Below are 17,596 nucleotides of genomic sequence, written 5' to 3'. Positions count from 1 at the left end.
TGTTATGGAATTTTATGGACTTTTATGGACAGGTATGAGGGCGGGTAGTGATTACACACGGGCGGGTCAGGAGAATCAAATCAGCGTCAAACGGGAGAAAAATACCTGACGCGCGTCCAGGGTGTCCGTTGCCCTGGGAACAAGTGCCATTTCCTGGTCTTTTCCTGAAACGATGGACAGAGGGGATCAGCTTGGCGGCTGTGCTCCTGGTTTAGTCCTGGTTTAGTCATGGTTCAGACCTGGTTAAGTCCTTGTTTAGTACTGGTTCAGACCTGGTTAAGTCTTGGTTTAGTCCTGGTTTAGACCTGGTCCCATCCTGGTGTAGTCCTGGTGATCGGGTCAGCAGTTGCGGCATGTATATATTTATGCTAATGACACTGGTCTAGCCCTGGTCTAGCCCTGGTCTAGCCCTGGTTTAGACCTGGTTTAGACCTGGTTTAGACCTGGTTTAGACATGGTTTAGACATGGTTTAGACATGATCTGGTCCTGGTTCAATTTGGTTCAGTCCTGGTTCAGTCCTGGTCCAGTCCTGGTCCATCGGCTCGGTGGTTGTGGCGTGTATATATTTATAATTCGCCAATGACATGGCGTAGGTTCAGTTCTGGTTTAGTCCTGGTTTATTCCTGGACTATTGGGCTGTCGGACTAATGTGCTGACCCCAGTTTATCACAGGCACGGGCAGGTAACGTGTGGAATGTTAATGTGGATTTAACCTTGATATCATCACGGATTAACGGGCAGGTCTGGTGCTGTGCTGCGTGGGTGCGGGCATGTACGGGTCTCCAAACATGGACCCGTGGTATGAATGTGGTGTGTGAGTTGTTGGTGGGACGCAGATGGGCAGCCTCACTTCCATCAGTCTGACCCAGGGCAGCTGTAGCTGTAACACCTTACCACCTCTGAGTGTGGAGTGAATGAATAATGCACTGTAAAGAGCTCAGAGTATGTTGAAAGGCAAAATATAAATCCAATGCTTAAATCATTTAATGCTTAACAACAACCAAAGGAACAACACTACCATGACAACAAGCAGAAGGCCCTCGTCCAGGCCAAGTAAGAGTCAGGTTCGTGGAGATGTAATGCCTTTAACAGCAAGGCGCATGTTTTTCATTGAAAGAAAACTCCTTTTACTTTCTATTTTTTGTCTGAAAAGTGACATATTGTGACTTTAATTACCTATAATTGTCAAAGCAATTCATATTTTAAAAAGCCCATATTATGCTTTACAGATCTGTAGAGTTATAATGCCTTTTCTTTATCAAAAACATATCTGCAGTTGCATTTGGAGTGTAGCTTAATTTTATCGTTTACCCATTTTCCTTACATATATTACGACTTAGATGCTTTGTGTAACTTTTCTGGGGGAGGGTCCGTCAAATGCTTTTCTCCATGGAGATGTTATTGCAGTATGGTATTAATCTTTTCTATCTTCATGGAGACCAGAACAAGTTACAGGTCAAATTTGTGGAGAGGCGACCCCGCTCACAGTCAGAATACCTGTTTTTCTAGGTGTTTTTGAGCTATGAAACCACCTGTACTTTACTAAAAGCAAGTAGAGCTGTTTAAAGTCATACTGTGGAACATTCTGGGCAGAGCAACGACATCTCCATAAAAACAAGAAGTTGACGAGTTCCCAACAAAAACTTATACACAAAACATTAATTATTACCAATGCTACGACATCACAAAAACAAAAGAATGCCAACAGGATATAGATGTTTTTACCATCAGTCCTCACTATATTCTACAGTCTAATTCTATCCAGTATGTCATTACTTATAGTGTTTCCCAGAGCTTAAACCTGTCAATAGAGTTTAATGTTTAGACTTCTCTCACATTCATCACAGAGCGAGGTCAGGCTGAGTAAACAGAGCTTTGTGCCGCTGTCCGCCTCCTCACGTCTCACTGTAGCGGCTCTCACATACACAGAGACAGGCCTGTTTGACTCCCATAATTATCTCACAGCTGCAGATTCCACCTTGTTGTATCCCGTCATTGCTCCTTCAGCATCGGAATCCCAATGTGTACCTTTAGATAAACTTGTCTTATTTAAAATGGCCCATATTATGCCATTTTCTGATCTATGTTACTTTCTAATGCTGTTTCCTCACCACAAATAGACCTGGAGTTGTGTCTTGTTTCATTCACACATGTTTAATACACAAGTCCAGCATATTTAGGTTGAGTTCTTTTCTCAAACGAAAAACACGTTCCAACTTGTGATGTCATGTGTTAATACAGGAAGTCCATGCACCGTCACTAGAATCATTTGGATAATTTCAGCCTTGGAAATACCAATCTCTACTGAACTAAAGCTAAAAAATAGATGAAAACTACCACTACCTGACATCACAAGGTGCAACAAAGAATTTTAAGCTTTACAGATGTAGAGGGGATAATAATAAAGGATTACAAAACACAACTCCAGGTCTGTTTTTGAGGAGGTAACAGGATTATAACATGGCTTAAAGCTCACAAGAGTCATTTTTTGCATAATATAGGATCTTTAATACAAACATTTTTATTGGTTTGAGGTTTGAACAGACAATGTAAGACTGTGTAACTTTTTGCTTGGGGGTGCGTCACCTGCTTGGTTCTATGAATATGTCATTGCTCTGCCTGGAATGTTCCACAATGATATTAAACAGCTCTACCTTACATTTATTCAATTACAGGTGGATTTATAGCTCAAAAATCTCTAGAAAAACAGGCATTCTGACGGTGAGCGGGGTTGCCGCTCCACAGATCTGACCCGTTACTCTCTCTGGTTTGGGCTCCATGAAGATAGAAAGGTTTAATATCATATTGTGAAACATTCAAGACAAAGCAATAAGCAATAACATCTACATTGTGTAAAGTATTTGATGGACTCCACCTGAAAAGTTACACAATGTACCTTTAAATAAATAAACTAAACTAATATTTGCTTTTAAAATAGTAGCTAAAGATACAAAGTGGGTTTCCAGTGTAAAAGGACACCCCGCGTGTGTGTGTCACATACATACATACAGAAACACACACACAAAAAAATTAATGTGGCATCTTATATTTTTATCTGTCAGTTTATTAGAACTACTGTGTAAATTAGACAGAGGTTGGCCGTTGTTTACAGAATGGTTGGTAGATGACTGTGTTCAACCTGGAATGTCACACTTCTGGTGATGAAGCATCACCATTTAAAAACATTAACACTACATTAAGATTGTTATCATATTAAAAATCATCTCCCAGATAATAGTCTCTGGTGAAACTAGTGCTGAAACTAGACACTCATCAGAGCAGTATGAAGACAAGATGAAACGTGATTAGATCTTTCCTGAATCATTTAATAAAATTTTTTCTTAGAACTAGTATAAGGTCAGATGGCAATATCAAATCAGTGGTTCTTGTTTTGTGTAGAAATTTGCATTCTATTATTTAAAGGTGGATCCTGTAACTTTTTCTGGTGGGGGTCCATCAAATTCTTGTCTTCCTTTGTCTGGAATGTTTCACAGTATGACACTGAACCTTTCTATCTTCATGGAGACAAAATCAGACCAAGTTACAGGTCTGATAAAACCACCTGTAATTCAATAAATGTAAGGTGTGACTGTGTCTGCCATACACTCATGATTTATGACACCTGTGGATCATGGTGTTTGCACATTTTAAATTCCATTATTCAATTAAAGCAACAATAATTGGCTTCTGTTTAGAAAATTGTGGCGCTCAATGGGAGCAGTCATCACCGTAAACATCATCACAACAAAGGGTCGTGAAGTTGTGGGCACCTCCTATGGATAGCTTAGACTTAGACAAACTATTGATCCACAAGGGAAATGATCATTATTAGTTGCTCCAATCGGCAGCTGCACATCACAATAGCGAAACCAAAACAACTACGCAACGTAGAATCCTACACATTTCCCAGATAAAGAAAATAAAATTGAAGATCAAAGTAAGTACAGAGCAGAACAGGAGTTGATCGTCAAAATGGCGTCTGACTTTGAAATGGTTAAAAGCTCTAAAAAGACAATTTTGCATGATAGGTCCGCTTTAATCATAACTGTGAAATCATGATCTGGTATCAATGGGTTTCAGAATATTGGAAAAGTAGGACTGTTGTCATAGCGATTAACAATTTGAAACAAAATATTAGAGCCAATCATTTGAATGGTTAATAGTCGTCATGTAACAGGAAGCTGAATGAGTCTATTAGAACTGAAAGAGACTTTGAAGTTTTAGTATCTTGACCACACTACAAGATAATAACACTGTGCATTTGTTTGGGTACAAGGATGTAATAACAAAGAGCACAAAAAGTTCATCAGAGAAATTTCAGGTCCATAATTATGGGTCTAAGTAAGGTGTGTAAAGAGGCTAATGTATGGGTGGATGAGCTCCTGTGTCATGGATCACGATAATGGTGCTAATTAAACAGCTAGTGAGTTCAGACTCCTCTCCAACAGAAAATCACTGGCGGTAAAAACACGATTGGCTTTGTAAATGGCACTTTCAAATGACTTTCTAATATCCTCATAATATTCACAATGAACTCTAGAACTCTGCTTTGACACCTGACCTTACCCATGGACACAGTAACACGCTACAACTGGATTTGAATCAGCAACTCTCTGGTGCAATCAGTTACAATAGGATGTGTAAATAGGCCCAGTAATTACAGAGGTCAACCAGAAACCAGGTCAAGACACCTGCAATGTGGATGTTAAACAGAAATTTTCAACAGAATTTTGACCTGTCTTTCACCTCCAATTTGTGGCCAAACCTCCATGTCAAAGCCTGTCTGATCTCATCAGATCACCGAAGCTAAGCAAGACTGGGCCTGATTAGTAGTAGGATGGGTGATTTCTGGGAAGACTGAGTGCCTAAAGTGTCCTTAAGCAAGACTCCTCCAGCCCCACTGTCCCTCCCACCACCTCTGGTCAGCCAACTCAAACTTCCTCTCTCCCACAATTAAACCAAAGCACCAAACCTTGGGGGACCGAGAATTTGCCACGGCTGCCCAAACCCTCTGGAAGTCTTTCCCCCTTCACCTCAGAAACTCAGACTCACATACTCCTTCAAAAAACTGCTCAAAATACATCTTTCCTTCACAGCCAATAATCACCACACATGACTGCTCCTCATTAACATTTTGTCTGTCCTGTCCTTGTTTTAGTGTTACTTTTATATTACTTGACCCACACTAAAGGATTCTACAATATTCTGACATTACATGAATATGGCCTTGATTTGACCAATTCTCAATTTTCAAAACTTTTCTATACTCACACTGAACCTCCAGCGTGTTGGAGATCCTCTTGGGTTGGTCGAAGCCTGGATGCCACACCAGACAGTCCAGCTGTTTTCCGTTCATGGAGCGAAGAGGGTGGAGGGAGAAGAGAGAGGTAACAGCTCCGCTCTCACTGCTCCTGTTCTGCACCTGTCCCGCCAGAGGAGTGTCCCATGACAGGCGTGGGGCAGGTCGACCCATGGAGCGACAGGAGGCAGCCACACCGAAGGATTGACCCTCACGCATCACCACCGGCTCCAGGGAGGAGATGGGGAGACCTGGAAGGGAGAGACAAAAAATATATAGATTATAATGAGTGAGGTTAGGGTTTTTTGCTTGCTTACTCAAACTACAAATTTTTGAAAAAATAAACCCTGCAGTCTTATCAGCAAGTTTCAAACTACAATAAAAATACTTTTCAGTCCAGTTCTTTCTGGTCAGTTGTGTGCTGTCTTCAGTGGCCTCTGCAATTTCAAGTAATATGTGACATAACACAGGACTTCCCAGATTATAGCCAGGTGTTATCATGAGGTAAAACAGGGTCATTGTGATCCATCTAGTATTTAATACTATTCACTACAGGTGTTTCTATTGCTCAAAAAGACAATAATTTGTTCTGTGAATACAGTAGGGGCGAGTCTCCACAGATCTGAACTGGAATGTAGCTGCTTGTCTCCTTTGTGATATAGAGGTTTAATCTCTACTGTGGAACATTCTAGACCACTGGTGGGCAGTCAGGGCAACCAAAGCAAGCAGTGGGTCTAAAATCATTGTGTGTCAAAGGTATAATTAAATAGTTTTGAATTATAGCCACATAATCCCGTTTTCCCTCGACTTCTGTCTTGTTTGTAATGATTAGATGTTAGTTAGAAATACAGGCCATCATTTAATGAAACAGTGAGTTAGTTTCAGGGCGAGTCTGTGTGAAATGGAGGATCCGGATGGAGCAGTGGAGTAAACGGCTGGAGAGGAGCTCTCATCTGTGTTTATGAAGGAGTGTCAGTGGAATATCACCACTATTACAAACGTGTGGAGGAACATGTGTGTGTTCTGGACCTACTCTACTTCAGGGAACTACAGGACATTTCTTCAGGACAGACATGCTTTTGCATTTATGAGAGGTGAGTGTGAGCACTCTGTGCTAACCATATTATAGATCCATGGTTCTAACGCAGGGCTGTGTTTAAGGGGATGTTTGTGACACATCAAGTTGTGTTATAAGTGCACCTGTCTGACCAGTGCACCTGTCAGACCAATGCACATGTCTGAGCAGTGCACCTATCAAACAGTGCACTGTTGTTAGTATCGCTTTATGAGCTTAATGAATGTACATGTTGTGTAGTAAGTTCATTATACATCTGTAAAACTGTCATAAATTATTTATGTGGTTCCTTGACGTATAATAATAATGACAGAGTCCTGAAGGCTCAGCTGCATAAATAAGTGTAGAAGTAGAATGTGTGAATGTGTATTGGTAAAATAAAACAAAGAAAATTCTTTGGGGAAAAATGTGTTGTTGTACCAATTTTTCAAGTAAAAGTTTAGTTTCAGAATTATAATGGAAAAAATAATTTAATAAATTATGTCCAAATAATCAGTAGAGTTAAAACACTCCACTTGAAATTTCCCAGGATATTGATGTCATAGACAGCTCTGTTGTTTTTATGTCTATAAATCATCTCTAGAATCATTTTACGCATTCCTGTCATCAAATCACATGTTCCTCATTACACAGTTTAATTTCTTTCACTGTGGTAATTCCCTCTGCTGCCAGTAGATGGCAAGCTCAGAATATAGGGAGCACTAAAGCTGTGAAATTATCTTAATTATACTAAACTATGCAAAGGCCAATAACAATAAAAGTAATGCACAATACTTGTTCTTTAATAGAACACACACTAGTGTTTCATTTTCATTTCCCTTATTAAATATTGATCTAGAACAACTATGCAAGCTAAAACAGATCTTACATTACACACCACTGACTCTTGTGAGCTTTACGCCAAGTTAGAATGTTGCTCAGTTGTGTCTTGTTTCATTCATATACAGTATGTTTGAGTAATCCTGCATTATTAGAGTGTCTAGGTCCAAATCTCAAAATTCTCTGTTCCTTGTGATGTCATTAAGCATTAACCTTCAGTTCAGTAGAGCTCGGAAATTCCAGGACTGAAATGATCCAAATGATTCTAGTGAAAGTCTGGAGTCTTACCCCAGAGCTGTATCGATAGGCAGAAATGTTGGATGAGGATGCAGAGATTGGTTATTTGCAAACATTGGAGGGGCAAGTCGTGCAATTTCTGAATGATAATATTCACTTGGACACAACAACATCTCAGCGTGCCACACTCTTCCATGGAAGGACAAAACAAAACCTGCTATCATCCTTTGCCTTGTGAGTAGGAAACACAACGTATAACTACGGCCGATATTGCTCAAGAAGCATGAATCCTGAAGAAAAACAAGATTAAATCAACATGGACAAGAAATTGTAAGGTTTTCATCCAGCTTTACGGAGCCACTCCAAAACAAGCCAAAGTGTTAATGGTGAGGGATTGTAAAGATCTTGATCAGTTCAGATAATGGTGCTCAATTCACTAGTGATTTCTGTTAGTGCCTTAGTAATGGGGGGATTAATTTAGATTTTTGGGAAATAAATTTGAATCACAAAATTGATTATTTATGGATGTGCTCATGCACTTTCTTGTTTTTTGTTTTTTTGTTATGTAGTAAAACTATGCTGGGAACATTTCATAAAGACATGGGAGAGACTTTAATTTAACTATTGATTGCAAGGACAAAAGCGCAGAGTTGTGGACAGCTAATAGATATGGACAAGAGATTGGATTTATGTTGGGCTTCTGAAACAATGGACATGGGACAAGGTGCATCTGGGACAAAATGGGCAATTTGGGACATTAAAGTGACTTTGGGACAAAGTGAGCTCGGAACAATTTGGATGTGGGGCTTTCTGGATGTGGGACTTACTAGACTTACTGAGTACAGTCAGAGAATGTGCGTGTGTGCGTTTGTGCGTGTGTGTCTGTGTGCACGTCTCAATGTGCGTCTGTGTGTGCATGTTCTGTTGGTCCAATGTGGTATCATAGACAAAGCAACATAGACATAAGACTTTCCACTTCTTACAACCTCCGTGACAAGAATCTAAACACAAAGAGGGAATGATAAACTAAAAGGTCACTCAAGGGTCACTCAGAAGTCAATGCACCATAACATAATCCATCAGTGAGTAGAAGCACATGCTGTTGACAAACACAAGTAAACGTTCCATTAACATGTTTCCTCATTGTTCGGAAAGAGGCCTCTCCATTTGTCCACACGTATTTGGACACAGAGTTTATTGTGACAGAAATACTTGTGAGTTTTGTGTTTGTTTGTCATGGACGGGTTGAGCAGCTCACGCCCCACTGACAAAACAACCACTTTAGATGAATAACAGAGAGAAGAGGAGGAGAGGGAGGAAAGAGAGGTGGAGAGAAAGGGGGGGAGAGGAGGAGAGGGAGAGAGAGAGGGGTGGATTTGGATTTTTTACAGACCTTTATTGTTCTGTCAAAAACATTTTGCATTGAATTCCATCCACACCTCGTGCTATTTACATAAAAAGTACTGACATTACACGTACATACTATTTACACTATTTACATTATTTACACTATTTACAAAAACAGAGGTCCAAATAAGAGTTGTCCCTCCTTCACAGAGGCTACCATCCCACCAAAGCCTCATCACTGTTCATAGAGTAGAGGCCAAAGTCTAGCCTGAGTCTGGTCTGCACCATCCTGACAAACAGACCCTCAAACTGACCCAGCTCTGAGCCTGCAGCCTCCTCCTCCTCCTGCAACCTCTTCCTCCTGCAGCCTCCTCCTCCTGCTCCAAACAAACCTTCACACTGACCCAGCTGTGAGCCTGCAGCAACCTCCTCCTGCAGCCACCTCCTCCTGCAGCCACCTCCTCCTGCAGCCACCTCCTCCTGCAGCCTCTTCCTCCTCCTGCAGCCTCTTCCTCCTCCTGCAGCCTCTTCCTCCTCCTGCAGCCTCTTCCTCCTCCTGCAGCCTCTTCCTCCTCCTGCAGCCACCTCCTCCTGCACCCACATCCTCCTGCAGCCTCATCCTCCTGGTCCAAACAGGCCCTCACACTGACCCAGCTCTGAGCCTGCAGACTCCTCCTCCTGCTCACATACACCACCATCTTGGCCTGGCCTAACCGGAAGCTCAGCAACTGGCTCCTCCTCCTGCTCTGCACAGAGTATCTGAGCCTACACACAAACACCTGTGCATTAAACACCTGCCCCACACTCCTGAACACTGCCCCCTGCAGGTGGAACAGCTATGTCAGACACAAACGCCCAGAAACAGTGGAACACGCTCTCTCTCTCTCTGAGCCCACAGAAAGGACAGTCCTCCCTGCACCACTGTTCATGTGATGGACCAAAGAGATGAGGAGGGAAGGGGAGAAAGAGGGAGGAGGGAAAGGGTGTAGGGATGTCCACTCCTGTATGTTCACAGCTCAGATAGGGCTCAAATAGTTTAAATCCAGGCTTAAAACTCATGTATTCAAACTGGCTTTTAATACCCAGTAATACAGTGACACTTGGTATGGTCTGAGGGGAAAGAGAAAAAGGGCAAAAGAAAGGAGAAAGTGGGGGTAGAAAAGTGTGGTGCAAGTGTGGTGAGGAGAGGAAAAAGAGAAGTAAAGGAGTAAACATTTGCAGCATTCGTCTTTGTGACTAAACAAAGAAAGGCAACACCCAGAGAAACCACAACTAAAAACAAACAGACACGTGAAACTCCGACACTGAGGAGCTGAATGATCACAATGTTAACTCTACAGGCAATATTAACTTACGCAGTTGCTAAGAACATAGGAAATCAGATACTAATCAACACTAAAATTAGTATCGAAACTAGATACTCATTTGAGCTGGTATCAAAACTAAAACATTCCCAGTACAAGAGCACATAGACTGGTAAACACCCATGGACCACTATGGAACCTACCTGGACCACTGAGAGATTATATATATAAGGCTGATATTTTCCCGAAATGATCTTTAATCTTTAATTTAATTAACTAAAACTCGCCACAATCTTGTTTTACTAGAGAAGAGAAGTTATTTGTTTTTGGTGTAAAGAGGATACAGGGTATATATATTATAATATTATATATAGGATTCAGAGAGATATTGATTGCTGGGTTTCAGAGGACATCATAACAGTGTAAAGACCAAGATTATTTCATACAAATGGGGGGAGATAAAATAAATATTGCTCACCTGCAGATTTCAATTGTTATACAGCATGGTCTTGGGTCTAGTCAATAATAGACATGATCAGGGAATTAACTTTTCCAGAATTTCATGGCAAAGAAGCGATAACAACACAAAAAATAATTACATAGCTCTTATAAGAGTTTGTGTCTTAAAAAAAGGGCTGTGGGTGAGTTTGTAGTGAATTTAAATTATAGAATTTTGGGGAAATATTCAAAACTCGCCCTTTATTGATTTATCAGCTGCTCAGAATTCTAAACATTTGCCACGAGAATCAGCCATGAGAAAATCCATATTGGTCAATTGGTTCTCTGAAGATAAATATTTTGCATTCAGGCAGCCGCTTTGGCCAAACATAATATCTGGATCCTTTACTTATTCATTTATTTTAGTGGGGGGCCCATGTGAGGCTTCTTGCCCCGGTCCCCAAATTTCTGTCGACGGCCTGTTTCTTAGTATCAACACTTACTTTTATCATCTGTTTTCAGTGGTATTATGATGACTATTTTAGCATTAGTATTTTTTGATCATTCCACTGGGCTGATTTAATTGTTTTTCATATGAACTTCCCCGACCTATTTCGGGCAAATCCAATGAAGTTTTTTTAATCCTGTTTCCTTATTTGGTGTTAAATATGAGTCATTATCTCACCCAAACCCAAAGACATAAGCTTTATCAGGCCATTCAAGTGTTTTCTGAGTAATAACGATGTTTATAGAGCTTACATATATAGCACTGATGCATTTGACATTTATTTTACTGTCACTCTGCTCAGACTCAGACGGAAGAACTGGTTTGTGGGTAATGTGAGGATTATAAAGGGAAACTCCCCTTGGGTTAATGTCTGGGTTTAAATTCTGTCTCCAGTGTATAGATTTTATGGCACTTTCTCTCATGTTATTTAAAGGTGCATTGTGTAACTTTTTGGTTGGGGGTCCGTCGCCTGCTTGTTTCTACAGAGATGTCATTGCTCTGCCTGGAATGTTCCATAGTATGACATTAAACAGATCTATCTTACATTTATTCAATTACAGGTGGTTTAATAGCTCAAAAATACCTCGAAAAACAGGTATTCTGACTGTGAGCGGGTCGCCACTTCGCAGATTTGACCTGTAACTTGGTCTAGTTTGATCTCTATGAAGATAGAAAGGTTTAATGCCATTCTGGGTTGTTTACATTATGTTTTCTTCTATTATTAATTGTTCTGAATTAAATAGTTAGAAATTAAAATGTAAATAATAATTCCAAATTAAGGTTTACATGGAAAACATGTCAAATCGCCTTTATTTAATTCCACTCAATGTCTGAGGGTTGGGAAGGGTTCTGATTGGACAGGGACACAAACACATTTACATCTACCGGAAGAAAACACACACTTCAGCTTCTACCGGCTTTTTTGACATCTCGGTTTATTGTTACGCTACGGACACAAATATGATCCAAACTTTTTTCACAGTCGTTACAATGATAATGAAGGATCAGCTGGAGAATTGAAAATTGAAATCTTCAGGCATGTGTTTGATGAGGGAACAATAATAAATAATAAACAAATAAAATGGATAAATGGACATTGCTAACCCACTAGCCACCACATTCCAAACAGGAAGTGTTTGCTTTCTGCTACACTGACTCCAAATCACTTCACCTCTCTCTCTGTAACTGCTGCTGACTCCTCATTTTTGTCTTAAATTGTTCGTATAAACCCGCTCTACCTGATCCTGTTGTTTTTATTTTGTTATTTTGTCTCTAAATCAAGATAACGTTAATACCAGACCAATGAGGCTTCTCCTTTCCCCAAGGTTAGCAACAGGTTTGATTGACATTTGCTAGGGCCCACTCGCTGCCTAACAAAGACTGATTCTCCGAATGTTGCCAATCTGTGTAGGATCGCCACTGCTACCCCCTCATTCACAGAAGCCCACACTCTTTAGAGCCCTGTACAGTACACTCGATTCGAGATTCGAACACGCAGCTCACTACAAATCAGGTCATGTGACTCTGGCATCTGGGTTAAAAAAAGTCCAATAAACTCCAATAAAACTTAATTTCATTTTGATTGAGATTCACCAGTGTGTCACACATTTGTTATTGCCAAGTCTTTAAACTCAGTTATGACAAAAGTCTGAAGTCATCCCTCACAACTGTCACACCTGCTGCACCTGTCACAACCGTCATCAATCAAAACAAGACTCATTTCCAGAGAATGAAACACTTAGGAAACACGACACAAAGGTGCACTGTGTAACTTTTCTGCTTGTCTCCATGGAGATGTTATTGCTTTGCCTGGAATGTCCACCGGTACGACCGGTAGGTCAGATCTGCGGAGAGGCGACCCTGCTCAAAGTAAGAATTCATGGTTTTTCAAGGTATTCTTCTGGAATAAACAACTGCAATTGAAAGAATGTAAGACAGACAAGTTAAATGCCCTACTGTGGGACATTCTAGAAGAAACAAACTAAATGAGAGACCAAATTACAATGTTTTTGTAATTAAGAATAAATCAGCATTACAATTGTTATTAGTAAAAGCCATATTTGATCTGAACATGTGTCTCTGCACGTTTATGGAATTGAGAATCAAACTCTTACAAACAGTTCCTTTAAAGAAGACGTGTCTAATATATAGTTATAACCTACGACACCCATGGATCATCCCTTTATAATTTGGACATTTTAAATCACAATATTGATCTAAGGCTACGTTTACACTGAAATGAATCACCGTATCACTGTATCAGAAACGATGTGCGTCCAGACAGATCGTTTTTGTGTCCGCAAGCCTTCCCTATACACACAGCTTTGAGCATATTTGTTTACATTTGACAGATACGAAACTTAAAACCCCATGGCTGTTGTGCACTAATGCTGTTCAGCTTCTGTCGGCCTAAAGGACATGACTCAGTGGAATATAAGTGTTCTTTCTGTGACAGAGGGGTGTTCTGCTGATAGTGAGTCTGTTCAGTGTTTCTACTGAGTTGGAGATGGTTCATGTTAAACTTTTCAGAGATTATAGATCTGCAGGTCGTACGCATAGACCGTATAAATGACTGGACATATATTCTAGCCTCTTAGTTTTTTGGCGGTGAATTACTTCGCGGCGCATAGATCTACATCAGTGTATCAGTGTTTTCAGGCGTCCACACAGAGCTAGATCAGATCCGTACTCAGATGAATTCGTGGGAGCTGGCAGCACCAGATCGTTCCGTCTCTGGAGCCGTTTTCAATCAGATTAGTGTGGACGAACACTGCATTTGCAACAAAAACAACTCAAATACATACTAGTGTGGACCGGGTCTAAAACGATTTAATAAAAGAAATAATTCCGCTGAGTTCTGCATTACAAAACTCCATCACCTTCACTTCGCCGCACTGGAATTCCCAAGCTCTACTGAACAAAAAGTAAAAGGTACTATCGCTTCAAGACATCACAAGATGGAACAGAGAAATTTGTGTTCTGGAGATGCAGAAAGATTAATAATAAAGGGTTACTCAAGCGTGAAACAAAAACAACTCCAGGTATTCTAACATGGCTTAAAGGTTACAAGAATCCTGCCGCTGGAGGTGAAAACGAGGGCTGATCTGCAAAATGACATCTTGAAAATAAGCGATTAAAGATTGCTCAAACATGCATGAATTACTCCAAATACAACTTAAGGTGAGTCAATGGTGAGGGGAAACTACTATGACATGATTAAAGGATCTGAAAAGTTTATTTTGCATAATAGGTCTGCTTTAAACACTACTTGAAGAAAGACACTAAGACACTTTCACTTTTAGTTAGCGTTATAATCCAAACTGAGCCGCTTCAGCCTCTTCTCACGTGTTGAATGACTCTCACTTGAGTTCAGCTCTCCCATAGAGAGATAGAATCAAATTATTGTGATAGATGTTTCTGGCAGTCGTCTTCTGTGTTGTCTCGTGCTTGTTCGGACACGCCTCGGATCAAGATAATCAACAAAACTTGACTACGATTTAACCTCTGATGAACTTTCTCCAAACTGTAAACACAGACTCACCGATCCCACTGGTTTAATGTAATCCCAGTGCGTAATGTAGTAAAGGTTTGTGCAGTGATTCACACGATTTTGAGACCACCATAAGAATATACACTGCAAATTTCTCTGCTCTGGCAAAGATTTTAAAACTTATATATTGTTATTCACCTTGTTTTCAGATTTATGATCTACTTACTAGTTCGGAATTAGATTAATTATAGTCTAGAGCTAGTTCATTTTAAGATAACTTGTCAAGTAAAATTATTTTGCTGCATGGACAGAGTCATTTTCTGATAGATTTAAGCGTTTATATCTTAAATTTTGGCCAAGCATTTCTCTAAAGAAGTTAAAATGACTTAAAGGTTTTACTTGATTTGAGTGGATTCAACTTGACAAGTGAAATTTATTTACTCAAATCAAGATAAAACTTTTTTAATTTAAGTAACACCTTCTGAATATACCACCATGTACCACACTGGAAAAAGTAATACCTAGGCAAGTTAAAATTACTTAAATTAATTACTTTATTTGAGTAGATTCAACTTGAAAATTTAAATTACCTACCAATGGAATAAGTATGTTTTCTTAATTCAAGCAACATTAGATTTTGTTGTTGTGATTCTTGTTGATGTGTTTTTATATTTTAAGTACAAAAAGTCTTCTATTGGTCAATAATTTTACTTGTCAAGTGAAATGTACTCAAATCATGCTAACACTTTCTTAATTCAAGTAACACAATATTTAGACTCCACTGCAAAAATTATCTAGGCAAGTTAAAATTACTTAAATAAATTATTTTATTTGAGTAGATTCAACTTGACAAGTAAAATTATCTACCAGTGGAATAAGTGTGCTTAAGTGTGTTTTTCTTATCATAAGTGTAGCAGATGTTCTTTCATATTTTAAGTACAAAAAGTCTTCAATTGGCCAATCTCGATAAAACTTTCTTAATTCAAGTAACACAATATTTAGACCTCCTTCTAAATATACCACCAGGCACCACACTGCAAAGAGAAATATCTAGGCAAGTTAAAATGTCTTAAATTCATGACTTTATTTGAGTACATTCAACATCACAAGTCAAATTATTTACCATTGTGTGCTTTTTTATGACATTTTTTCATGTTTTTCATGTTTTGCTTATTATTTTAAGTGCAAAGAGTTGTCTTTTCTTATCTTAAGTGTAATAAAGATGTATTTTCATATTTTAAGTCCAAAAAGTCTTTTTCCATTGGTAGAACACTTCACTTGTCGAGTTAAATTTACTGAAATCATGATAAAACCTTGGTAACTTGGGAAGATTTGAGTTTTTGCAGTGCACTTACATAAACATCTAAACCTGGATTAAATCAGATCTATACAAGGACTATCTTAGACTTAGATATAAAACCTAGAGCAGCACTAATATTATGATCCGATAATGATAATGTACATGTCTTTATAAGGCTTTATCCATTCTCTTCCCATACTCACTTAGTGTCACTTACGTCTAGGGTTTCTGAAGCTCGCTGGAACAAGTATCAAAATAAGACAAAATGATTATACTGAACGTGCACTATTCAACTTTTTAGGGGTCCGTCATCTGCTTGTTTCTATGGATATGTTATTGTTCTATCTTGAATGTTTCACAGTATGACATTAAACAGCTCTACCTTACATTTATTCAGTCACAAATGGATTTATAGCTCAAAAATACCTAGAAAAACAGGCTTTCTAACTGTGAGCGGGGTCACCTCTCCACAGATCTGGTGCACTGTGTAACTTCTCTAGTGGATTGTCTGTCAAATGCTTTTCTCCATGGAGATGTTATAGTTTTATCTGGAGTGTTTCACAGTATGGCATTAAACCTTTCTATCATCATGAAGACCAAACCAGACCAAGTTACAGGTCAGATCTGTGGAGAGGCGACCCAGCTAACAGTCAGAATGCCTGTTTTTCTAGGTATTTATGAGCTGTAAAACCACCTGTAATTGAATAAATGTAAAGTAAAGCTGTTTAAAGACATACTGTGGAACATTCCAGGCAGAGCAATGATATCTCCATAAAAACAAGCAGGTGACGGACCCCCCCAACCAAAAAGTTACATAGTGGTTTAAATTAATTGATTAAATTGTAGATTATGTCACTCAGAATCCTTGCAAAAGTTTCCTATCATCCTCTCTTTTCTCTTTCCTCACTTTCTTCTCCTTGATTCCTCTCTTCGATCCGCCGTTTTACAGCTGTCAATCAAATGTGTTATATGAAGGGAGGAGTAAACCTGAGGGAGGTTTCAGGAGCAGACATCAGCTAAAAGAATCAAACTTTATTGGTCTAGGTGAGGAGTTTATATCCAGGATCGAGGAGAAAAAAGCGAGGAAAGAGAAATGAGACGCGGTCATTGTTCTCCCAGTGACCCCTATTTCACACGTGGATACGTTGTCGACAGCAGCTTTCTCAAACCTGATAAGATACTGTCTTATGAAGAAAAATACAGTTATTTTCTGATTTAAAACATGTCACAAAACAGTAATGACTACAGAATACTTTATATGGGCAATTAGCATGGCGTCTCTCACAATCTAATCTGAATTTGTTTTCTAAGACACCCTGGGGACGCCCTGAAAATCTGTCAGTCACTCATTCAGTACTTTCAGCTCCATAATCTGGTATTCATCCTACATCTTACATGAGTAACTACAGCACAAAGGCAGAGAAAAGACCAAAACAAAATAGTGGAACTTTACAAAGGCCACAGAAGCAGCCCTCTGATCCTGTCATAATTAAAATGGCTCAGTAGGTGTGTGACATGACGAACTGTAATTGACTCATTATGACGGCTTCCTCTGACAGGTGACTTTACGATGACGGATAACCCGCGCACTCACACCCGGGCTGCCCTCGTTCTGCTCTGAATCATCCAGAGAAAACAGGTGTCACGGTGAAAAATATGTCAAAATTGGATCGCAGGTTGAGTTGGTACAATTAACAAATAACAAAGACTGCAGTTATCACAGGGACAGGTGTCTTTTTATGGAAATATTCTTGTACCTGTAGACCTTATGTAACAGG

General features: G+C 39.5%; 1 protein-coding gene across 1 annotated transcript in view; it reads right to left on the bottom strand.

The window, feature by feature from the left end:
* The window catches only part of nectin4b (nectin cell adhesion molecule 4b), a 53,105-nt gene that overhangs the window by 17,476 nt on the left and 18,033 nt on the right, over positions 1-17,596 (bottom strand). The window contains exon 4 of the mRNA XM_020922208.2: positions 5,273-5,551. Coding sequence (XP_020777867.1) covers positions 5,273-5,551 — 279 coding nt within the window. The remainder of the gene's footprint in view (positions 1-5,272; positions 5,552-17,596) is intronic.

This window comes from Boleophthalmus pectinirostris, unplaced genomic scaffold (genome assembly GCF_026225935.1).
Source record: "Boleophthalmus pectinirostris isolate CB_2022bp ecotype Guang Dong unplaced genomic scaffold, ASM2622593v1 HiC_scaffold_16, whole genome shotgun sequence".
NCBI lineage: Eukaryota > Metazoa > Chordata > Actinopteri > Gobiiformes > Gobiidae > Boleophthalmus > Boleophthalmus pectinirostris.
Note: the sequence above shows the minus strand (reverse complement) of the source record. Positions and strands in the feature narration are given on the sequence as shown.